Below are 25,546 nucleotides of genomic sequence, written 5' to 3'. Positions count from 1 at the left end.
AGAAATTCTAAAGAAAAGGCTTCCTTTATTTCTACAGCATGCTTCAGAAAAAAATAAAATTCTATCTTTTAACTCCTGACTTCTGCACATCCCCACAGGAGTTTGCTGAACTGAGCTGGAAGAGCCCATTTGTTTAATTCTATTGTACTCATTTTCACTTTAGAAATCTGCAAGCTATAAATCAGTCCTTGATTTATTGTTCTGTTGCATGCCTGTGCTTAGGAAAATGATGGAGAAAATGTTAATAATGCACATTAAGCTTAGAAGTATGTTGTGTTTGTTTGTTAAACATTTGCTAGCATACCTCCACCTTTCTGCCAGTTCTCTCATCTGCCAGGGTTTGATTTCTACTTCATTTTCCTCATGCGGTCTTTTTGTTCTGTCCCTGACTTCCTTCTGGGCTGCCATATTGTCTCAGTCTTTCTTGGCTTGTGCTTCTTCTCATTGTCTCTGACTTGTCCAGCCATGGACTAGTAAACTATTCTCTGGGTTTATCAGCCCTAGTCTTACATATTCATTAATGACACTTTTTGTGCCTGACCTAACTTTTGCTATGCTAGAGGGAGAATCTTTATTTTTTTCTCTAGAATATGCTCTTCCTTAACCTTGCCAAGAACCTAATTTTTCTTCTTTATTAAAAGATATGTCTTTCTTTCTGAAGCTCTGTATACTTAGTTTACATTGCCCATTAGATACTTTTACTGCCTTTCTTCACGGTTCTTATATGCTTGAAAACTCCTTGGTATCAAGGCCTATTTATATTCCAAATATTTCCTATTTTTATAACTCTAAGAACTGTTCCCTACTAATAAGTTGGCTGAAGAAGTTGAAGAATTTTGAAAAGAAAAATTCTAGTGAGTAAATAGCTATATGATAATATATTCTGAATCATTAATTGTATTTAATATGTGAATTAAAATCTGTTTTCTTTTGGCAAAGTGCAGATTAGCACAGATAACAAGTTGATATTGGGTATGTGGAAAAACAGATATGATGATGATACTCTGTTGATTGAGTTGTGAAGTGTTTAACTTTTCTAGGTTTCAGTTTGGACAAGCTCATAAAAAGTGAATAAGCCATCTTTATCCTTTGATCCAATAATTCCATTATGGGTGAATTATGTTAAGCAAGTCAAAGATAGAAACTAAATGCCCAGTGCCTATTTAGATACTAATAAATAGTATTCTTTGCAGTTGTAAAAAATAAAAATAAAAAAATTCATTCATCATCAATTGGAAAATGTTTGGAGGGAAAAAAAAACAACAAAAAAAATCAAAGACTAAATTATATCAATAATGGAATATTATTATGAAATGAAAATGACAGATATGAAGAATTCAGAGAAACTGGAAAGATTCTGTGAACTGATTTTGAAGAAAACAAGTAGTAATAGAGAGTATGTATAGTGACTGTAATGATGTATAAATGGATCACTAAGTAGAACTTTAATAGTGGGTAATTAAAAAATCAGTGAAAGTTTTCCAGAGAGCACAAAGTGAAGTATATCACTTTTCATAATAACTTAAGTTGGTGGGATTAGTAGGACAAAATATCATATATATCATATTGGTTTGCTCTATAGAGTAGTTTTATTCGGTCCTTTTTCTTTGTCCCAGTGGGGAGTTTATTTTAAAAGAAGTTGAAAAATGACTATGATTTAATGGTAAAAGGCATCAATAATACATATTTTAAAAACAAAGAGCTATTTCTTTATTTTCCAGATTTTTCAGGATACTAATCTTATTTATCCTATAAGCAAAAAGTTATTGGTTATGGTGATTAAATTATAAAATGTTTTCTTGTAATGTCATTTTGACCTGAAAGGCAAGAACTAAAGTTTGTTGTAATGTTGCACTAGTGTTTTTTCTTGTCATTGTTGAGTATCTAAATATATTATTTGCTTCTTATTTAGATGCCCCTCAATCTTACCAATGCTGTGGCTACAGCTAGGCAGCTTTTGGCTTATACTGTGGAAGCAGCAAATTTCTCTGACAAAATGGATGTTTTATTTGTGGCTGAAATGATAGAGAAATTTGGAAGATTCACCAAAGAGGAAAAATCAAAAGAGGTATGTTCCAATTTACATAAAAAATAGAAATTAGATATGTGGCTCTTATAATTTGCCAATTCCTTTTCACATAGCTATTCATTTTGATTTTTCTTAAAAAATCCAAATCACATTCCCATCAAGACATATTTTAAGAAGTATAGGTGGAACTTTGTTAATTTTGAAAAGTATGTCATTTTAATAAGATCATTTTGATACTAATGTGAATTTAGGAAAATAAGATGGAGAGAAATACATAGCAGTAATCATTACAACCTTAATTTTTTTCTTTTTTATGACTTTATGTGATAAGGACTTCATTTTTCAAATGTATAGAAAACTGAGTGATATGTAGAGAAATAAGAGCTTTTCCTCAATTGATGAATGGTCAAATGATATGAACAGTTTTCAGACAAAATAATCCAAGCTCTCTTTATATAAAAAATTGCTTTAAATTACTGCTCAGAGAAAGGCAAATTAAAACAATCAATTCTGAGCTACTGCCTCAAAACTATCAGATTGGTCAATATGACGGAAAAGGAAAATGACAAATGTTGGATGGAGTTGTGGGAAAGTTAAAACACTATTGTATTGGAGAAGTTCCTTGCTGATTCAGCCATTTTGGAGAGCAATTTGGAACTATGTCCTGAAGACTATATAATTACCCTTTGATATATAATCATAAGCAATACCAATACTTGGCTTATATCTCAAAGAGATTTAAAAAAAAAAGAAAGGAAAAAGGACCTCTATGTAGGAAAATCTTTATAGCAGATTTTAATGGTAATTTAACAATAACTATAACAATGGGCATGTTCATCAATTGGGGAATGGCTGAACAAGTTGTTACATATGATTATGATGGAATGGTATTGTACTTTAAGAAATAATGAGCAGGATGCCATCCTGCTTAAAAAACAAACATAGAAACACTTATATGAACTGATGCAAAGTGAAATGAGCAGAACCAGGCGAATATTGTACAATAATAGCAGCAATATTATATGATGATCTACTATGAATACCTTAGCTGTTATGATCTAATAATCTAATACTTCTTGAATGACTTAGGATGAAATGCGTTGTCCATCTCTATTGAAAGACCTGGTAGAGTCTGAATGCATATCAAAGTTACTTTTTCTTTATGTTCTTTTTTTTTTTTTCCATTGTGGTTTTTTTTTTCCCTTCTGGTTTGTATTTTGTTTCACCAAATGACTAAGTGGAAATATGTTTTGCTTGATTATATATGTCAAATTGCTTGCCTTCTCAGTGGGGTGGGGATGGGAAGGGAGGGAGAGAATTTGGAATTCAAAATTTGAAAAAAAAATGTTAAAATTATTTTACCTGTAATTGAGAAAAAATAAAATGTTAAAATAAGATTTTAAAAAAGAAAATATTCCATTTCCCCCAAAAAGTTTTACTGGGAAAAGTGGATACTAATGTTTGCATGAGGCATCAAGAAGAAAACAAACAAAAAATCAGCCAATGAGTTCGTATTTTTTAGGGGAATGGTTGATGGGGTTGAAAAGTGAAAGCTTTTTTAGAGGAAGGAGCAGGTGCCAGTAACAATATCATAAGCATTGTTTAGCCACACAAGGAAGAAACAGATTTAATTCAAAACATATTGAATGCCTATTATATATTTGTGTATGGAAATACATAACTAATAATCAAATAGCTCCTTACCTCAAGGAGCTTACATTCTGTGATGTAATACAATGATAATATTGATTAATATGATGGACAAAGGTACAGCTCCTGTTACCATGGTGCCTAGAAAATAGTAAGCACTTGATAAATGGTTACCGATAGTGGACAAAGAATTCCAGGAATTGGGGAATGGGAAAGTACTAATTGCTGGCTACATGAGGAGTTTTGAATGCATAAGCTGAGCTTTAAAAGAAGATAAGAATTGTGAAAAGGTCATGTCTTCCTTACTAGGATGGGGAATGGAAATAAAGGTAGAATATGAAGTGGTGAATTAGAAAAGCAGTTCATTTTGACTATAGTGTCAGAAAGTATGAATCTGTTTATATCAAAGGGAAAATAAGAAAAATAAGTCTGGAAGATAGATTGGAACCAGAGGAACAGAGCAAGTTAAGGTATTTGAGGTTACTCTCAAAGATAAGAAGAGTTCTTAAAGATGTTTGAACATATTAAACATATCAAATGTAAAAGTTCATATAAATAATATTGTGAATCACATGTTTAATAATCTTAAATATTAAATATTATTTATATGAATATATGTGGAGCAAAGTAGTAATGAAGTTTATATGTGCTGCATTTGACTAATCTTAGCTAATTAATTTGTAGCTTTTAAAAATTTTATTGCCCCCCCCCAAAAAAAAAGGAAAAAAGAAAAAGCTTTCACCATCCAGACATTATTATAATGAATAATGAGGTTTAAAGATTTTAACTGTATGAGCTAATTCTTAGTTGAGGTAGTTATACGCAGATCATTTTTAATGCATATTCTATACCATAGTTGGACAAATAACTTATTAAATTAATGATTTTGTATCAGTTCCAAAATGTGAATCTGCTATAGATTATTTCATAGGTTATTAAATTATAGAGAGATTACTTTCCTCGCTATGATTTAGCCTGCATCAGTTTGACACAAGCTAGTATCATTCTGTCTTAATGTAAGCAATAAAAGCTATTAAGCTGTCAAATATAAATGATTAATTTAGTGAGGTCTTTTAAAAGTAACTAAAGACCTTCTGTCAGACAATATAAGTATTTACTAGGGCATGAGTTTTAAAATTATTTTGTATTTTTGAATGATTCACATACTAATCACATGTATTCCCTAATTTGATTTTCCTCAGATATTTAAAAGTTAGATTGCACTATATATTTTTTAATTCTCATTTTTGTTCGTCTTAAATGTTTTATAATCAAGTCATATAACAATTATAATACATTGACTAAATATTCATTATTCTTTAGTCTTAACATAAATTTATTAAATCTATTATGAGCAGATTCATGCTTTTATACTAGAATAATTTTATTCAACTTTTTAGTGAGGTTTAAAATAAATCACTGTGTATTTCAGTTCAACTAAAATGCTTGCTGATGGAGAATTTATCAGTCTTGGATTAAAAAAATCTCTAACAGAAATATCTATTTGATCACTTAAGTTGTCTACAACTTTATCTTACAAGAATTAGGAACTGATAGGAGATTTTGGTAATAAAGGAGAGAAGTAGAAACCCAAATACATGGAGATAAATCATTTTACAACATTTTTATAAGATACATGAGGATTTACTATTATAAAGCATTGGTATAGAAAGATGGGCAGAATATAGAACAACTTGTAAAAGATAAGCTTGTATTTTAAATATGCAAATTAAAACTCCCTAAATACTATAATAACCTTTTTTTAAATGTGTTGCACATTTTATAAAATGTGGTTTTAAAAGAAAAAAAAATCTGTGTCTAAATCTGATAAGGCTAGGTGACTAATTGCTTCTTACTCTGTTTATAAAACAGTGAAATTTTCATTTTCAGAAAAATTTCAACTTCCATCTTGTAATATTCTTTTTAGGAATTATATGGCCTTTCATTACCTAAACACAGAAAATATTGTTAGCCATTTTATTTTAGCAGGGAAATATATCAAACTGTTTTGTCCGCATAGTTAATAAACATTTATTGAATGCCTATAAATATAAACATTTCCATCTAGGCTAAAGTAAAATAAATATTCAGATTATATTTTAAAGAATAACTTTATATGTAAGAAAGCAAGTTACAATTTCTGTAGTACAGCAGAACTCAGATAATGTTAGAACTAAAACAGGTCTTATTAGTAACCAATTAAAGGTATATCCAGATACTAGAATGTTCTTATAATTTTTTTTAGATAAGTGAAATTAGTAATTAGCCAGATGGTATAATTAATTTACAGGTTGAAAAACTTAAGAAGCATTGAAATGGAATATTTATTTGTAGATGAACTAGTTATATTTACATGAGCTTGTTTTAAAAGAGTATATAATTTTGGGAATCATACCACTGTTTCTGGTTTGCTGAGCAAGTTATATCATATTTAAGATAATTTTTCTCTGCAACTATTTCTTTGTGAGAGGCAATGTAGTGAATAGAGAGCCACCTTTAGAGTCAGGATTTTAGGTCAGTCTCATCTCATGATCTTTCTGTTTTTGTGACCATTGGCAAGTCCCTTGAGCTCACTGTTTCACATAACTTAACATGTAATAGAGAATAAAATTCAGAATACATTGCAGAACAATTTCTGGTCTGCATTATTAGAGGGAGTTTTCTTTTTGGAAGTATTTTTTTAACCAGTAAAATTGTGGGGCTAATAAAATAAAAACAGCTGTTATTCTAGCTTTGTCAAATAGCTGTTATTTATAGATCAGTTTTTTTCTTGGTTTTAATTACTTCTTACAAAATTAAAGCTAATAATATCATGTCTCTTACATTGAATCCTGTTGTGAGTATTGCCAATTAGAGAAGTATCTTATAATTATTTTGTGTTCTAAAATGCTTACCTGTACATAATTTCTTTTGATATTCACGGAATTGGAGTGACAGATGGAGGAACAGGTTGTATTATTCTTCTTAGGCCAAAATGGTCTTCAGGGAGTGAGGTCAAGGAGAAGTACACATATTATGATTTTAATGCTTCTCTACAATTAAAAACCATTTAAGTAATATTTTAGAAGTAAGTTTTTTTTTTCTCAGCTATAATTTGCAACATCATATCACAAGGATTCAGAACTACCATAATTAAAGTCCAATGGGACTGGAAAATTAAATTCTATTTAGCAAATAACTTAGTTTTTTCAATGGGTCTTTGATTTCAGGTCACTATATATTCCCTCCAGTAATGGTTATCACAGTCTGCTCCTCCTGTCTGACTCTTGCACTTGTTCTCTCACTAATTCCCAAGGGGTGATCTAGCCAACAGAATGGGGGCTTTCTGGAATCCTCTTGACATCATATGTGTGACCCTTGTCAATTCACTTCATCTCTCTGTTTCCTAGTCTCCTGAGAAAACAACAGCACCTTTCTCAGCATATTTGCTGTGAAGATATAATGAGATAAAAATGAAAATCTTTTTCAGAACTTTAAAGCGCTAAATAGTTGTCATTTACTGTGTTTGTCCAAAATAGTATTTGAAGAGCCGTCTATCCAACTAAATATCACAACTTGAATTATAAATTATCTTTCCATTGAAATCACTGGGCCACACTCTATATGTTGGTTTAATTTAGAGAGTCTTATCAAGCCATTTGTATAATTTCTTTAACTTTCTGGCCTCTGTACTTGATAATGATTGATCTGCAATTCTTTTCATGATATTTTTCAAATATTTATCACTAGCATTGTACTCTGAGACAACCAAATATTTCATGCTTCTGTACAAATGATAAAACCTACTCTACCATCTCTCTCTCTCTACACATACATACACCCTCACTCACTCACTCTCTCACTCCTCTCTCTTTCTCCCCCTGCTTCTCCCCCTCCCTCCTTCTCTATCCCTCCAGTCCTTACTGGTGAGCCATCCCTCCCATTTAATTGCAAAATTGGTGGCTTTTTTTATACTGACAATATTGTGATTAGTTCCTCCAGTAATATGTTTGCATATGTATAGTTTTTAGTTAATCTTTAAATTTTGATAATCAAAAGAGGAATAAGTGTTCTTAGGTGGTCTGAAGAAAAAAAAAAAAAAACTAAAGCAAAACAAAAAACAAAAATAAGAGCAGCTATTTGATTGTTAGCTCCCTCTGCCCCTTTTTCTGCCACAGGTATCCTAGAAGCAAAAAGGGTCTGCATGGTTCCTGTGTTTTTATTTGTTATGTAGTTTGCCATAATTTAAAGAATTCATTACCAGGGGGCAATCTATTGGTAATTAAGCTTTCTATACTTAGTCTGATCCTGGGCCTTGGAAGTCAGACATAGTCTGTTGCTAGGATGGCAACAGAAATCTTTCCATGCTGGTAGAAGTAGGCTTCTGGCTTTTAAGAATTCAGAGCCATCTCCCTGCCTTAGTTAGGAATTGGAGTCATATTTTGAGTAAGATTGACAATCTCCCGTGTGAAAAATGCTCCGCTCTGTGTGAAAAAGGAAAAGAAAAAAACAAACAAACAAATTAACCAAATGGGTACTTACTTTCAAGGATGCAATTTTTAAATGGAAATCTAGAATTTTCTAGTCACCTTATATTGTAGAATAATTTACTAATGCCTCCTCCCTTAAAAAAAAAAAACTGTTAGGAATACATACATAAGAAAATTATCTGGGCAAGGAATTGCAAAATCTTGGCTTTCTTTCAATTTTTTTTCTTGAGATTGTAATTTAGTATAATTACTATATAAGTTAAACCCACTGCAAATAAAACACTGACCAGTTGTCTATAATGATAGTTCTTTTAATGTTATAGTGAAGTTCTCTTATAAACGATTCATTAAAAATAATTTTTCCTCTTTAGAAATTTTCATAATGTATGATAAATCTTGAAAGTGGCATTTAAAACAGATCTCTCGTCCCTCCCTAATCTTCTAATACATTTCACTCCTATACTTTATATTGTAGTTTGCCTTCTCATCAAAAATAGCTATTATCCATTTTTACTCCATAGGCTTTTTAAATAAAAAATGTGTTATAAGCAATTGTTTTATGAGAAGTAGCATGGTGTAAGCTTTATGAATGTATCCTGTATAAAATTTGTTTTTCTCTCAGTATTTATTCTCCTTTTTTGTATGCAATAAGTGATTACTAGTTTTGTGAAATTTAGTGAAATTGTACTTCTTCACAATCTACGTCTTTCTAATGTGAAGAAAATCCTAATTTCCTGGAAATTTTAGGTAGTTGAGTCAGTGCTTTGGGCAATTCAAAGAGAGTATATTCTTAGTCCCATTTCATTTAACTGGATATGAGTGCCCAGAACTTTTTGAACATTGGGAAAAACAGGAATATTGTGGAAAATGACTAATTGTACCCAAGAAGGCCTGCAACTGTAGCTCTCTTTGGAGTCAAGAAAACCTGTTAAAATTCAACTTCAGATCCTGTCTCTGTCATACTCTTGTTATAAGTGTAGATAAGTCACTAACCCTCTCAATGTCCTACGCCAGTGGTCCTCAAACTTTTAAAATAGGGAGCTAGTTCACTGTCCCTCAGACTGTTGGAGGGCCGGACACTCTGTCTCTGCCACCTTAGCCCAGTGCCGGAAGTGTGCATTGCTAATGTGAGTTTAGGTGGAACGTCACATCCGGTCTGATTTTGCGATAACCTGGAGGGCTGCATAAACGTCCTCAGTGGGTCGCATCTGGCCTGTGAGCCGCAGTTTGTGGACCCCTGTCCTAGGCAATCCTCTGATATTTGTTATTAATTGAGAAACATATATGAAAAATATTTCAATAATTTGATTATTGTGTTCTAGAAATGTTAGCTGTTGAAGTGAGGTAAGAAAAGGAAATAGAGGGAATAAGTAAAAGCAAATGTGACATAATGATTTACTTAGAGAACCTTAGATATTCAAATAAAAATAAATAATTTCAGTCAAGTGTCAAGTTCTAAAAATAAACCAGTGCAAATGAGCTTTTCTTTATATCAATAAAATTCAGAAGAAAGAGTAGAAAAATGGAATTAAATAACCACGGAATATATAAAGCATCTGGGAGTCCAGCTACCAGAGGACAAATACGGATTATATTACTGACTTTAATAATTGGAGTAGTATTCATTGCTCATGGTTTAGTTATACCAATGTTATGAAAAAATACACTACCACCTAGATTTATTTACAAATTCAGAGTGAAATCCAAATCTCAAGGTTATTATATCACATAGAAGTCTAGTTTATTTGGGCAGCAAAAGGTCAAGTTTCTTAGGGAAGATAAAGACAAAAATTGGGAAGCCAAAGGCCCTAGCAGTGTCAGATCTGAAACTATAGTAGAGAACAGTAATTAAAAAGCTAGGCAATACTTATTTTAAAATACAAGTTGACAAGTAGAACAGATTTGGAGCATATAAGACTCAGAAGCAAACAATAGCAATATAGTCTTCAGTCATTTCTAGGGTTGACTAGATATATACTACATAAATGCGGTGAGAATGAACATAGTTGTTTTAATATTGATCTTATTGGAATTAAAGTTTTTAGCATTTCTATATTATAGATAACTAAACTAGCTCTTAATTAAAAATACATAACGTATTGAAAAAAATCTACTCTTTTCTCCTGTTTATTGTTTATAAAATTAATAGGTGATATATTTTATAAAAAAATATCTGTGCTATCATGTAAATTTATTGTTTTGTTATTAAAATGTGCTATTACACACACTGTTTTAAGGCAAATCTTGAAGTATTGGTATTTTATTTGCATTACTATAATTTTTATTTTAATATTTGTACACTCATTTATTAGAACTGTTTGTTCATAGTTTTCTCTGTATTGTGTCTCATTAGTTAGATTCTAGGACCACATTTCTTGTTGTGGAAGGACTTTTGATAGTGTGATTTGCATTATTTTTTTAAAAATCCATTGAAATTATTTTTTGAATATTTAATAGAATTCAAAGCCATTTTGCCACCTTCCATCCCCCTTTTAGATTCTTTATGACATTTTTTTTTCTGAGTTTGGGTCACTACATTCTATTTCTTGTTCTATTAATTTACCCTTAATTATAAATCTATTTTACTTGTTTTCAGTTTTGTTTCTAGTTTCTTTTATTTCCTCTTCATTAAGTTTGTCTATTTTTTCAGAAATCAGATCTTTTAGTTCATTGTTACTTTCCTTTATTTCTTGAATTTTCAGAATTTATCCTTATGTTTGGATAGAAGTGTTTTGTTTTTTAATTTGTTTCTTTTCTGGCTTATTCTTAATTGTCTCTGTCTCTTTCTCCAATTTATAAAAATACTTAGTTATACAAATCTTTTATTGAGAACGACTTGGCTATTTTCCAATAGTTTCGGTATGTCATTTTAATGGTGTCATTTCTTTGAGTAAAATTATTTCTTGGGTTTCTCTAATTTGTTCTTTGATTCACCAGTTCTTTTTAAATTATTTATTCTTCAATGAAGTTTGAATTTTTTTCTTCAGATTTCTTTTATGCATTATAACTTTTATTGTGTTTTGGTCATAAAGATGTGCTTAATAATTCTGTTTTTCTGAATTTTATGATGTTTTTATGTTCTTGTTTTTTTCTAAAGTTGTGTACAGTTTGGAAATACATATTCTTTTGTTTGAATCTGTAATCATCAGAGATGCATCTCATCTAAATTTTCTTAAATTCTTTTTAGGTCCTTAACTTCTTCCTGATTTTTGTTGTTGTTGTTGTTGTTATATTTACTAAGGTTTAAAATAGAGTCAATAATGACCTCAGCTCTTCTAGTTTTATTGTAATTTTCCCCTTTGTTTTGATTAACTTTTACTTGACTTCTTAGTTGTTATATTCTTTGGCATCTATTTTTTTACTGTTTAGTCATTTCAATCATGTCTGAGTCTTCATGATGTCTTTTTGGACTTTCTTGACAAAGATTTTCCATTATCTTCTCCAACTCATTTTGTAGGTGAGGAACTGAGGCAAAAGGGGTGAAGTGATTTCCCTAGCCTCACACAAATTCAGAGACCAAATTTGAACTTGGGAAGCTTGAATCTTTCTGACTGTGCCATATAGCTGTCCTATATATACATATACATTAAATATTTCTATTAATTTATTGATTATAGTTCCTTAAACTTTTTAAATCATGTCCATTGTTACTGTTTCATTGTCAGAAAGCATGATGGCCTTTCTTACTTTGAAAAAAGTCACCTAAATTGTAATAAATTCTGTTCTAGAACTTTATTTTAACTTAGTGAATATTTATTTTCACGTATGCCTCTTTAAGTTGTACTACATTTCCCATTTTATTAGTGCAATTTTAAGCTTTTAAGTTTAAGATTCAACTAAAAGTTTGGGACATTTTGTATATTATTGGATTCAGCTTTATAATCCATCCCATTAATCTTATTTTATGGATGATTCATGTAAAGTTTATGATTGTGAATTGTTTATTTTTCCTCTGTATTTTATTTGTTTTCCTTTCTTCACACCTTATCCCTCTCTTTAGCCACTCTGTCATTCAGTAAATACTTAGTAAGTACCTACTGTGTCAGGCATTGTGTTAAGTGTTGGGAATATAAAGAAAGGCATTATTTGCTCTTAAGAAACTATATATATATATATATATATATATATATATATATATATATATATATATCAGTATATATATATATATATATATATCAGTATATATATATATATATATATATATATATATATATATATATATATATATATATATACTGATAAGTTATATATGTGATTAAGGGAAGACCCTATGATTAAAAGGGGTTTTTTAAAGGCTTTTGTAGACTATGAGATTTTAACTGGGTCTTTAAGGAAATCAAAAAAGTTCAGAGGTAGAAATGAGAGAGAGCATTCCAGAAATGGGGTTCACTGAGAGAAAATGTCTGACTTTAAGGAGGTCATTGTCATTGGATTGAAAGATAAGTGGGGGGAGGTAGGTATAAGGTATAAGAATACTGTAAAGGTTGGTGTAGATTGTGTGTGTGTGTGTGTATATTTAACCTTCCTTTTTCTGGTTCATACAGAAATGAAGCTCATTTAATGCCTGTGTGTTCAATCTTTTCTATATTTCATTACTCTTCTCAATCTCCCAATTATGATAAATTATAATGTATTTCTTTCTTGGTGCATACCTCTTCTCTCAATTTATTTTATCTCTTGGAAACAATGCAACAGAATAAAAATCCTGTCTAGACCTTATATTTTTCTTTGTTAATTCTCTTTGTGACCTGTAAAAGCAATGGGATTCTGAAAGCATATTTATCTCTTTCCTTCCATTAGCATATAAGCAGGTCATCATCCTTTTGTCCCTTTAGTTGGTTAAATATATTAGCTTTTATGGGTTTCTCTTGTATCTTGTGTTAATATTTTAAAGAGCCTACCCAGTTCTGATTTTTTTTCTTAAATCAATAATAATCTTATCTCCTTATTGATGCATCACCCTCATACTTTTTTGTTATGTTGCAGCTTGTGTAAGCCCATCACTTAGCTCTCCATTGCCCTTTGGATGACCTACAACTATTAATTCTTCCCAGACTTTGGTATTTTATTATTTAAAGCCATTAAATATTTCCAGAATTAAATTGGTATTTAGAGAACAGACCTTTGTTTTGATGAGAAGCTTCAATAAGTACAAGCATTGGCTTGTTTTCCAGTTGCACTAGTCTTCTGTCTTCCTCTTTTTAAATTCTAGACTCATAACACTGACCATTTCTACAAAATGTACTGATGGATTATTTAAACAACTTGACCATTTTGTCTGAGCAATGTTCATCCATGTGTATCTCTCTTTGTCTCTGTCTCTGTCTCTCTCTCTCTCTCTCTCCCTCTCTCTCTCTTTTTCTGACTGGTCAAGTCATTTAACTTATTTCTTCATCAGTTTCTTCAGTTGTGAAATGAGGTTAACATTAGTAGCTTCCTCCTTGTGTTGTTATGAGAATCAAATGAGATATTTGTGAAAAGTGTTGAGCACAGGGTCTGGTATATTTCTAAGCAGTTATTTTGTGACGTCCAAGAAGTGAAATGACTTGTTATGTCATGTAGGAAATGAGGAGCAGTGGCAGAGTCCAACATACATCCTTTAAATCCAAACCAGTCGTTCTTTCTTCTAGCTGACTCTGATGTTTCTAAATTTCTGTTCCATGGGCCATGTGCTCTCCTTTGTGACCATGACAAATGTTGTTAACAGAGTTCAAGGACTTGTAAGATTTTAACGGAAGCAATGGAGTTCTTTCAAGACTTATTTTGTTACATAAATTTTTAAAAATAAATGACAGGTATTAATTTTCATTGGATTCTTGTGTTCTTTGAACCTTTCAATCAATTATGTGACTGTTAGATCTGGTCTATTACAGAAATCATTTGTGAAAACACCCTGTTATTATCTTTTAATTACAGTAACAATCTTTTCAATGTAAACTATTTTCAGAGAGATTTCTTAAAGTTAGCAGATGGGTGTGTATGGTATTTTGATCAATTTTTTGCTTTTAAATTTACTTCCCTCTTTTAAATATCTTGATAGTTGATTTCTCCCACACCTCAAAATTATGTCTTCAGCACAGTGTTTTTCTTTATATACATAGTTTAAAGTTAATGTAATCCCATCCCCTTTTTTCTTCAGTTCCATTTCTTTTTTCTTAAGCAGCTTGTCAAAAATGATAGACACCAAAATTGTGACACCACTGTGATTGATGGAGAAAATAGATTCTTATAGAAAGACAAATCTTTTCCATTATTTATGTTGACTTCCTCCTAGTCTAATTTATAAATGCTCCTGAGATAATCTGGATTAATTGAATCTCTTACTAATATTTCTTCCCTTCTTTTCTTACAAACGTTTTTTTCTCCACCAAATTGCTTTTAAGTGTTTTTCTAAGGTAATATAGCTCATAGATTCCTTTCAAGTTTTATAAATGAGTTTATACTTTAAACCTCTGTTACACTTGTGTCCTATATTTGTGAGTGAGAGTCAGTCAACATTTTTAAAGCACCTACCATGTACTAGGCACCATATTTAAAGCTTGGGTCATGTAGAAAGCCACATGTATGATGAAGTTCAATAGCTGGGATAGGAAATGATCTGAGAATTAATTTCATTTTGCAGAATGATGATGAGTTACTGGAGATCAGAAAATCTAAGAGATCTACTCAATGGGAAATATCCTTTATAAGGAGATGATGTATTTCCTGAAAAAGCAATTTTTTCTAAGCTCTTTGGGTTTCTTCCTTATGGTAACTGATGTATATCAGTTCAAATTTATTAGGAAATGTCTCCTTTCATCTTCATTCACCATTTTTCCCCATCACGAATAATTTACTTAAATAGGTTAGAATAGCGTTGATTGAATTTTGTTTTTTGTTTTTTCTTTTTATTCTTCTAATTTGTTATTGATTTTTTCCTTTAATTATTCTATTGCCAAAACTGATTCATAAATGACAACACCTACCTATAAGTCCTATGTAGATAATGCTTATGTGTATGTATATGTATTGTATGTGTGTTGGTATTAGATATCTAGATTCCAACTCTTTTTTGAGAAAAATAATTGTTGATATATATAGTAGTAAGACTTCTGTGGTTTACAAACTCTTTATTTACTTTTGAGACATATTTTCTACTGTTCTCCTCACCCTTAATTATTTTTCACTAGCCTCCTCTGAGATTTGCATTGCTGTCATTGAATGCCAAAGTATATATTACTTTTATTTGGAGAGTCTTATCAGGTTCTTGATATAGTTGTTTATTTTCCTCCTCGTCTTCACTAATAGATGTTGGCACATAAACTACATTTTCATGATGGTCTTTAAAAAATATATATTCTTTAGTATGAAGCCCCATAAAATGATGTTTTGTGTTTGCCTTTAGATATGCTAATAACAACACTATTTTTTTTATTATTATTATTTAAATATACTCACATGAGAGCCTTTAAACTGTTTTTTCTTTTAGTGGCAATTTTCTTTTGTCTTCTGGCTTCATTTTTAGTGAGAATACACATTTTTATACGATTGAGAATTCAATTCTACTCATAATAACTATAGCATTTAATGTCTAGGGTGTTAAAGTAAGACTAGCACCTCTAATACTGAAGGTCTGCTAAACCCTATTCAGGGCTGTTCACCTATATTTGGAACCATTGAGTCCATTGAGTCCAGCTCCAGGAAGCTGTGGCGTGCATAGTGGCCACACCCTGATAAAACCATCTTTGTAGATGGACTAAATCAGTTTGAGGGTAACAGAGAGCTCAAAATCATCAGGGAGTTGGAGGGGGCGGGGTTTCTATTGCAAGCATTTGAAGATTTCTCTTGGCAGAATGGACAGATAAAGAGTGTTTTAGTTGCCTTGAAAGTGGCTGAATAGATGCTGTAGAGTGCTCAGAACTGCTCAGACATTGAAGACACCAGTCATTCACTGCATCCTGGTCCATTGCCAGTCGTTTTAATTTTTGTCTTGCTGTAGGACTTTGATGACTAGCAAAGAGAATGATCCTGATGATTTATGTAATTTTGTCTTATTTAAATCTAATTCATAATCAAGACATCACACATCATGCACTCTTTTACCCAATGTTGTGCTGTCATTAATTCTCTTTGAAAATGAAAGACAACCAACAACTAATAATTTCAGTTTATAGGCAGTCTAAAAAATCTATACCTGTTTCCCTTTCCATAAAACTGATGGCATATATGGAAGAAAAATCATTTTTCAAATAGTATAAAAAGTTAAAAGTAACAGTTTGCATTTTTAAAACAAGTTTTCTTCCATTATAAGTAACTTGTAACTATGTTGTTTATAATGTTTGTATGTGAATAAAAAGCTTTGGATGTTTGTAGTCAGCTTTCAAATGGTAACATCTTTTAAGTTCATTCTTCTGAATGAATCCAGTAACATTTTATATTAGTTTCAATAGATCTCTTTTGTATTCTTTCTAGCTTGGTGATGTCATGGTAGATATTGCAAGCAACATCATGTTGGCTGATGAGCGGGTTTTGTGGCTTGCACAAAGAGAAGGAAAAGCTTGCAGTAGAATTGTTCAGTGCTTACAACGAATTGCTGCTTACAGATTGGCAAATGGGGCCCATGTATATTCCACTGTAAGTATACATATTATATCCACACTTTATTTTAAATTAAAACATAAGCCTAAAATGATCATTTTTCACTTGTCTCTCTTGTGTGAATAGGCTTTATTTTACCAATTTAATAGTTGAATTTTTGAAAAGAGATTTTTCTTAAAGTCTGTTTTGCATTGGAATAATGTGATTCATGGCTTATTATGAATCAGAATTAATATAAAACATCAATTAATCTCTGATTTATGTGATTCTATATCTTAATCTAGTCTAAGTATTTTTCTTAAAGTTAAGGAAAAACATTAACATTGCCATATTACATCAAATCACTATTATAATATCCCATATCTAGCTATTCCACGTCTGGATCAAATGTGGGGTATGTGGGTAGGCATGAAAACCTTCTAAGACATAAAGTTCAAAAGGTTTGAGAGATCTGCTATGTATCATACTCCCTCATCCCTTCATCACATTTGTAAGAGGCCATTATGGCTTTAGTCTTTAGGATTTGAGATATTTGCTGAAACCTTTGTTCAACCAGTATGTAACCTCTACCTAGAATATCCATCCTAATTCTACGAGTCCTTCAAGGACTCATTCATAAGCTTCTTCATGGTACCTTCCCTGATCACTGTGGACACAAGTGATCCCTTTCCCTCCAGTGATCCTGTTAAACTTGTTTGTGTCATTTAGGGCAATACACTGCCTCATTTCACACACAGGTCTCTGTGTAATCTCACAATATGCCAGCTCTTTAAAAAGAGGATCTTCTTTTGTATAAATTTGTGTCACCTCCAGCAATGTGCCCAGAGGTGTATACAAAATTAATGTTCAGTGACTCCTTGGGAAGGCCTCATGATGTAGTGGCTAAAGAGCAGCCTTCAGAGTCAGACTGATCACATCCTAACCTCACACAAATACTGTTTGTTTAATCCTGGACACAAGTTAACGATTTTCTCAATGTCCTAAGCAGCTATGTGGTACTGAACAGTTGCTTTGCAGTGATAGAAGAAGCTCCTTATATCTTTAAAATCACAGATATAGATTGTGATTTTTTTTCTTTTTTGCCAATTGTGGAAGATCCACAAGGCTATCATTTTTTTTTTTAGTCTTTTCTGGGAGGGGTCTTATAAAGAGGTCATGATTACTATTGTATTGACCAGTGTACATATTGTAGCTCAGATCTTACAATTTTACCATCTTGGTTTCATCATCATCAGGCCATCTTGATTATTTATCTCTATCTGTTTTGTTCATTTACTTCTACTACTTGATCCAGCATGTCCCTACTAAATATCATAGAGACAGTTTTGGAATAGAATAATTACTTCTATCTTATTCAATAAAATACTGAAGCAAAAAAATAATTTCTTTCTTTCTTTCTGGTAGGGATTTTGCCTTGAGTGTGGAAGTTAGATTAGATGACTTGAGATCCAGTCATATGCTATATCACTGGAAGGGACTTCAGAGTCACAGCAATGGGTATCTTATTCAATGATTTAACAAGTAATTAAGTTCAAATTAGAACAAAGCACAATGTGACATACCAGACATGGAAAGAAAATGTGAAAAAGTCCCTGCCCTCAAGGAACTTACTTGTGGCAGGAAGTAGCATGGATGCTGATAAAGAAATGTAAAGTCATTTTTTAATGGAGGAATCAGGGAAGAATTCATCTTCATCTGCCAGATTATATCTCTTACAATATAATTGATAGTTCAATCAATATGTATTGAATTGGAATGTTCACCTAGTAGTTTTTCCTTTTATATAAATAACTAATATATTTTATTGAAATGTAGTACATTTCAATGTGTTCTACATATGCCAGATTATTTTGTTATTTTCCCCATGACATTAACCTTACATAACTAATGTTTGTTGAATTTTGAAGTATTCACCAAATATTGCTGTGGAAGCTTATATCATCAAAGCCACCAGTTTCACTGGAATGACCTGCACCGTGTTCCAGAAAGTGGCAACATCTGATCGGACTGGACTAACTGAGTATGGAAGAAGAGATCCTGATGGACATCTAGACAAGCAACTGAGCTTCAAGTGTAATGTTTCTAATACATTTTCAAGTTTGGCTCTAAAGGTATGATACTTGGTATTTTATAGACATTGATACTTTTTTAATAATAGCTTTTTATTTTTAAAAAATACATGCAAAGATAGTTTTCAACATTCACTCTTCCAAAACTGTATTCCCTATTTTTCTCTCTCTTTCCTCCTTTCCCTCCTCCCCTATACAGTGAGCCATCCAATAAAAGGTTAAACACATACAATTCTTGTAAACATATTTCCACATTAATCATGTTGCACAAGAAAAATCAGGTCAAAAAAGTTTAAAAAATGAGAGAAAATAAAAACAAACAAACAAACAAACAAGTTAGTAAGCAACAACAAAACAGATGAAAATGCAGTGTTGTGATCCGTACTCAGTCCCACAGTTCTCTTTCTGGGTGCAGATGGCTCTCTCCATCACAAGTCTATTGGAATTAGCCTGAATCATCTCATTGTTAAAAAGACCAAGTCCAGGGCAGCTAGGTGGCACAGTGGATAAAGCACCAGCCTTGAATTCAGGAGGACCCGCGTTCAAATATGGTCTCAGACACTTAACTCTGGGCAAGTCACTTAACCCCAGCCTCAAAAAAAAAAAAAAAAAAAAAAAAAAAAAAAAAAAAAAAGACCAAGTCCATCCGAGTTGATCATCACATAATATTGTTGATATTTTTCTTTATATATACCTTAGGAGTATTAAAATCTGCTTTTATTGTCTTAGAGATTAGGCAGGAATAAAATAAAGGACCAAATTAAAAGGCAATGAAAGCAAAAGTGATACAGTTCATTGAGTTAGGAAAGATATTTAAGTGTCTACAGAGCACTATGTGATCCTGGCTAGATATCTTCAACTTGCAGTGCTCTAGGCAGCTCTCTGTGACTCTATGTGGCAGAGAATGTACTACCCTACTTTAGCAGAAGGAGTTCCCTCTCATAGCAAATCATAGATAAGGTCTCTATTACTTATAGAAGAGGATGGATATTTTCAGAAAATAATGCATGTTTTGTTGTGGTAAGGAAAACTAGAAACCAATATTTTTTGGCTTAATCTAGTTGACTTTCTTATAGAGACTATGGCCTTCCAGTTTAGAATTTTTTAAATTTACTTTTAATGTTCATTTTAAAAAATAGAGTTCAGAATTCTCCCCCTCATCCTTTCTCTCCATCATCCTTTGCAAAGGCAAGCAATTAATCAGTTATATATGTGAAGTCATGCAAAACATTTTTTCCTATTAGCCACGTTGCCAAAAAAACAGAAACAAAAACAAGAAATAGAAAGTAAATGAAAAAAATTATGCTTCATTCTGCAGGCAGAATCTGCCGTTCTTTCTCTGGATGTGAATAGCATTTTTCATTATGGGTCCTTAGGAATTCTCTTGGATTATTATCTTGATCCAAGTAGCTAAATTTTTCATAGTTTATCATGATTACAATATTGCTGGTGTCTGAAAATTCGAATATATATATACATATATACATATGTGTGTGTATATATATACATATATATATTTTAAACAAGGCATTGATTGTTTCATTTATTAATTTTTGAAGATAACCATAATGATCAGTAAATTGTAATGTCATAGAACGAAGAATTTAAAATATGTGAAGGTAACAGGATAATAGTTTCTAAACTCTGTTAAGTTTCTAGTATTTTTTTAGAGCAAAATTGCAATCAAATTCTTAAATCTTTTAAACTTAGAATGTAGTGAGAATCAGTAACACACACATATATATTTTTAAACAAGGCATTGATTGTTCCATGTATTAATTTTTGAAGGATAACCATAATGATCAGTAAATTGTAATGTCATAGAATGTAGAATTTAAAATATGTGAGGGTAACAGGATAATAATTTCTAAACTCTGTTAAGTTTCTAATATTTTTTAGAGCAAAATTGCTATCAAATTTTTAAATCTTTTAAACTTAGAATGTAGTGAGAATCAATAACACATGCTTTTAAAGTAAAAATGCAAATATATTTGTGAATTATTCTGAGCATGAATAAAAGCACAAGTGATAACATGTTTTGTCAGTCTTTTGATAGCTTGTGTTTTCATATTTTGACTATTTCTTTATCTTGATGGCTAACTCTTATTTATATATATATACATATATATATATATATTTATGCCTTGTCTTATAACAATTCAAAATTTATATCTGCTTCTCCATCAATTATCAAGTGCTTGCTTTATTACTTTCATTAAGTACACACACAGGATAATTGGGAAGGAATTAACATTAAATTGGCTCATGAAAGGCTTCCTGAAAAAGACAGGGGGTTTACCTAGGACTGGAAGCCAGAGAGTGGTAGAGATGGAGATGAGGAAGGAAGAATTCTGGGCCTGTGGGTCAGCCAGGGAAAAGAATGGAATTGGAGGTTGTGAGGAGGACTCTGCATGTGTAAGTAGGGTGGGGATGAAGAGAACATAAGAGCACCAGAAGGGTAGGGGGAGGATTGGTTAGGAAGAGCATTGAAAACCAAACAAAAAATAGTTTTGTTTGATCCTAGAGGGGATTCGGGAGCCACTAGTGAATGTGTGCTGATGGAGAATGTGCTCTGACCTGAACTCTAGGAAGATCATCAGTTGAAGATAGATGAGAGTAGACAGGGACTGGTCTCAGGGAGACCAAACAACTGCTTGGGAAAGTAACCAGGCCTGAGAGTGATGAGATCTAAGCCAGGGGATGTCAGAGAAGATGAAGGTGTGTGTGAGAGGAAGGCTCCGAGGGGAGAACTGACTACTTGGCAGCTGATTAGATATGGAGGGGAGAGAGTAAGCAGTTATGTTTGACAACGGGGGGACTGAGAGAATTGCGGTGCCCTTGGTAGAATAAAGGAATTAGGAGGAGGGGATTTGGGAAGAAGATACGGGATTCAGTTTTGCACATGTTGAATGAATCTCAGATGTTGAGAGGACAGACACAGTTCCAATTGTTCAGTATAACTTGGAGATGTGAGATGGAAGTTTGGAGAGAATTTAAGTATGGGAAGCAGGTCTGGAATTTATTACCTTGAATATTCTGTGTACTTGGTTGTTAATTTTTTTCATTTTAACAAACATTTTCCAAGTGCTTAGTAAATACAAGATGTTATATTCTAGTGCTCTGAGACAGGGAGGAAAGAAAGAAAGGAGAAAGAGAGAGAGATAGAGAGACACAGACAAAGGCCTAAACCTTATTCTCAAACATAACTTACACTATAATTCAATTGGACAAATGCTTATTAAATACCTTTTATGTGCAAAGCACTATGCCTACAAAACCCAAACAGTCGTTCTCTTCAAGGAGCTTAGATTTCACTGGGCAATCCAGAATTCTCTCTTCTTTCGGGTCAGCTCTGGATCTTTCTCATTGTTTATATTATAGGGTTCATCCACAATCAGTTGACTTCCAATCTATTGAGTATCATTGTGGAGAGTATTCCATATTCTTCATCCACTTGATTTTTTTTTTAATGAATTGTTGAGAATAATGGATCTTGTTAAAGATATCCTTTAGGATTAAGGGACTTAAATCAGAGACTACAGTGTCATTGGAACACATGCATGGGGAATCATTTTCTTCGGATTCTATATAGGACATCTTCTAAGGCACTGAAAAGCATCTTTGCTGAACATTTATTTCTCTGTTCTATGACTTGTTGATGGTCATAGAATTATTGAGCGCAAAGTTGTCCTTGTGTTTCAATATGGAATGATATTAATAGGTCTATCTCAGATACTTTTTTAGAAGAGAGTCTTTATAGCTTAATCTTCCTCTGCAAAATTAGATTTTTTCCTTTTTTTTTTTTCTTTCTTTCTTTTTTTTCTTTCTTTTTTTTTTGCTTTGTAATCAATAAACATAAGGACCATTTTTTCTTAATGCATTTTAGTCATCAGTCGTATAGCTACAAAGTTGGGGTCTGCAGTAGAGAATCATCCACAGAAGCTATTTGTTTCTTGTGTTTTCATCAAGAATTCCTTTCCTATGTGCAAAAAAAAATTCTAAATTTAATTATACTTACAGACTAATTATATTTATTTCACAGTATAAACTAGAAATGTTATATACACAAATAGCTCTGACACAAGAAAGACTTTTTAAAAGCAAAGGAGAAGTTCATCCAGGCAAAATGTGGCAAGAGATATGAAGAGGCAAGAAATCCTTTCCATGTGGGAGAGTAAGCTTTTGAGTTTGTCTTGAAAGAAACATAATTGGGAAATCAAGGCTATTTGGAGGAGGAGGAAAATCATGGCAAAGATAAATTAAATTCTATACAGTATTTTTCTTTCTTACATTCTCTTTGCAATCAAAACTTCATTTGTCAATTATATTATTGTTCAATTGTGACCACTGCTACATGACTTCATTTGGGGTTTTCTTGGCAAAGATACAGGAGTGGCTTACCATTTACTTCTCCAGCTCATTTTATAGATGAGGATGCTGAGGCAGATGGGATAAAGTGACTTTGACAGGGTCACCAAGTAGTAGGCATCTGAGGAAGGATTTGAACTCAGATCATCTTGTCTGCTGACCTAGGACTCTATCCACTGCAGCACCCAGATCTACCTTATAAATGAGCAAATCTGAGACTTAATCCTATATTGTCTCTTAATCTAGACTACAGCAGATGGATCTGCTGATAAAGCAGCATGATATAAAAGTTAGTATTCCAAATAACATGCATATTTTACTCTTTTCAATTATAATTATAATTATATATAATTTATATATTTTACATATATATGTAATATAATTATATTTACTAATGCTATAGTACTCTCAGAATTGAATTGAACCAGGCCTTGGGGATTTTATAGATGAGGAGCTGCAAGTGTAAGAAGATTCTGCCTTGTCTTTGATCTCATAGGGATAATCCAGAGCCAACACTAAGAACTAAGCCTCCAGATTGTTGGTCCTGTACCCTGTAGAACCTTTATAAGTGTGTAGAACAGCCATGTTATCCCTAGTTCACTGCTCAGACATCTATAAAGGGGTCCTGAAGCTCTGATGAAATGTTACATTCTTAAGATTTGTTAAATTATACCAAATTTGCAATTGCATTCCAGTGGTAGCTGTACGATAATTAGCCTTTTAAAATAAATTTTTATTGATATCATGTTTCTTATACCATCATAGTTATCTTAAACATCATCCCTCTTCCTACTTCTCTCACAGTTTTGTGTGCTTGTGTGTGTGTGGTTCCTGGGTTGTTAGGTCATCCTTGCTGTCTGCAGCAGGGAGATGGTCACGGTTTGGGGTTTGACTTTTAACCTTTTTGGGGTTCTGGTTATCCTAGGCTATGAAGGAGATGGTTGTTTTACCTTTAGTGCACAGTTTTTGTTTTGGAGAGATTTGAGAGATTGTGGGAGTCAGAAGAAATGTTGGTTTAGCCATCTTATTGCTCACGTGACCTAGAAATCTTAATATTTAGTTTTTATTAATATTTATTGAAAATTGAGGACACTTTGTGAAGAGATGTAATATAACATTCCTTATAGTATCCTGTAGATCTGGTGTTTAAAACAAACTATTCAAAGGAAACTGGATTAAAATATCAAATCCATTTGATATTTCTCACTTTTTGGAAGTTTGCATTTCTTATTCTAATATACTTGCATACAGTAAAGTTTTTTTTTATCTATTTTCATTCCAAATTTGTTTTTCATTTTAAAAAAAGTGAAACATTAACTCCTAAATATATCAGTTATCAGATTCAGTATGACTCTTTTTACATATAGCCTGTTTTGTATTTTTAAGTTTTTGTTTAACATGAAGTTTGAAAACTTGAAATGTGGAATTGAAGGAATAATTTTCTTTCTGAGAGATTACTAATATAACCTTTAAAATATTATGTTTTTTAGAATACTATCGTAGAAGCATCTATTCAGCTTCCTCCCTCCCTTTTCTCACCAAAACATAAAAGGGAAACCCGACTAGCTGAGGAATCTATTTACAAACTTCAACTTATTGCATTCCGCAATGGAAAGCTTTTTCCAGCAACGGGAAATTCAACAAATCTGGCTGATGATGGAAAGCGACGTTCAGTAGTCACCCCCGTGATTCTCACCAAAATGGGTTTGTTTCTGACAAATGATGCTGTATAATTATTACCTGTTGTAATTTTTAAGTATTTTTTATAAATAAATTCTTGATGCCCAGTTGACCCTTCCAATAATGTAATTCACCTACAGTAACAATATGATGTCATAACTTAGGCTCTAGAATAATGTTTTGTGTTTTATGCTGTTTAATGACTTGCTCAGCAAATTGCAAATTTTATACAGCTTAGCACATAAAGTTGCTTTTTTAAACTATTGTACTTTTCTTTCAACAGATGGAATAAATATAGATACTCAACACATTCCTATTAATGTTACATTGCGTCGGATTGCACATGGAGCAGATGCTGTTGCAGCACAGTGGGATTTTGATTTGCTGAATGGACAAGGGGGCTGGAAGTCAAATGGCTGCCGCATCCTCTCCGCAGATGAAAATGTGACGACAATTCAGTGCTACTCTCTCACTAGTTATGCAGTGTTAATGGTATGGCCTTTGAAAATGTTCTGGGTGAAAACTAACTTTGAACAGTGGAGCCTTATTTTGCCTCAGACTTCATGAGGCGCTTTTTACAGATGCTATAATGACCTCTTTATTTATTTAAGAGTGTGTTCAGTTGAACTGAATTCAGTTCAGTTGAAAGGAAAGTTGAGTTATTTCTAAGTGTGCTTGATGGAATTTATGTGAAGATAGGAAAC

General features: G+C 32.1%; 1 protein-coding gene across 1 annotated transcript in view; it reads left to right on the top strand.

The window, feature by feature from the left end:
* The window catches only part of ADGRA3 (adhesion G protein-coupled receptor A3), a 125,021-nt gene that overhangs the window by 70,331 nt on the left and 29,144 nt on the right, over positions 1 to 25,546 (top strand). The window contains exons 10-14 of the mRNA XM_074275390.1: positions 1,913 to 2,068; positions 16,600 to 16,761; positions 18,633 to 18,836; positions 24,653 to 24,866; positions 25,126 to 25,334. Coding sequence (XP_074131491.1) covers positions 1,913 to 2,068; positions 16,600 to 16,761; positions 18,633 to 18,836; positions 24,653 to 24,866; positions 25,126 to 25,334 — 945 coding nt within the window. The remainder of the gene's footprint in view (positions 1 to 1,912; positions 2,069 to 16,599; positions 16,762 to 18,632; positions 18,837 to 24,652; positions 24,867 to 25,125; positions 25,335 to 25,546) is intronic.

This window comes from Sminthopsis crassicaudata, chromosome 6, assembly GCF_048593235.1.
Source record: "Sminthopsis crassicaudata isolate SCR6 chromosome 6, ASM4859323v1, whole genome shotgun sequence".
Lineage (NCBI taxonomy): Eukaryota > Metazoa > Chordata > Mammalia > Dasyuromorphia > Dasyuridae > Sminthopsis > Sminthopsis crassicaudata.
Note: the sequence above shows the minus strand (reverse complement) of the source record. Positions and strands in the feature narration are given on the sequence as shown.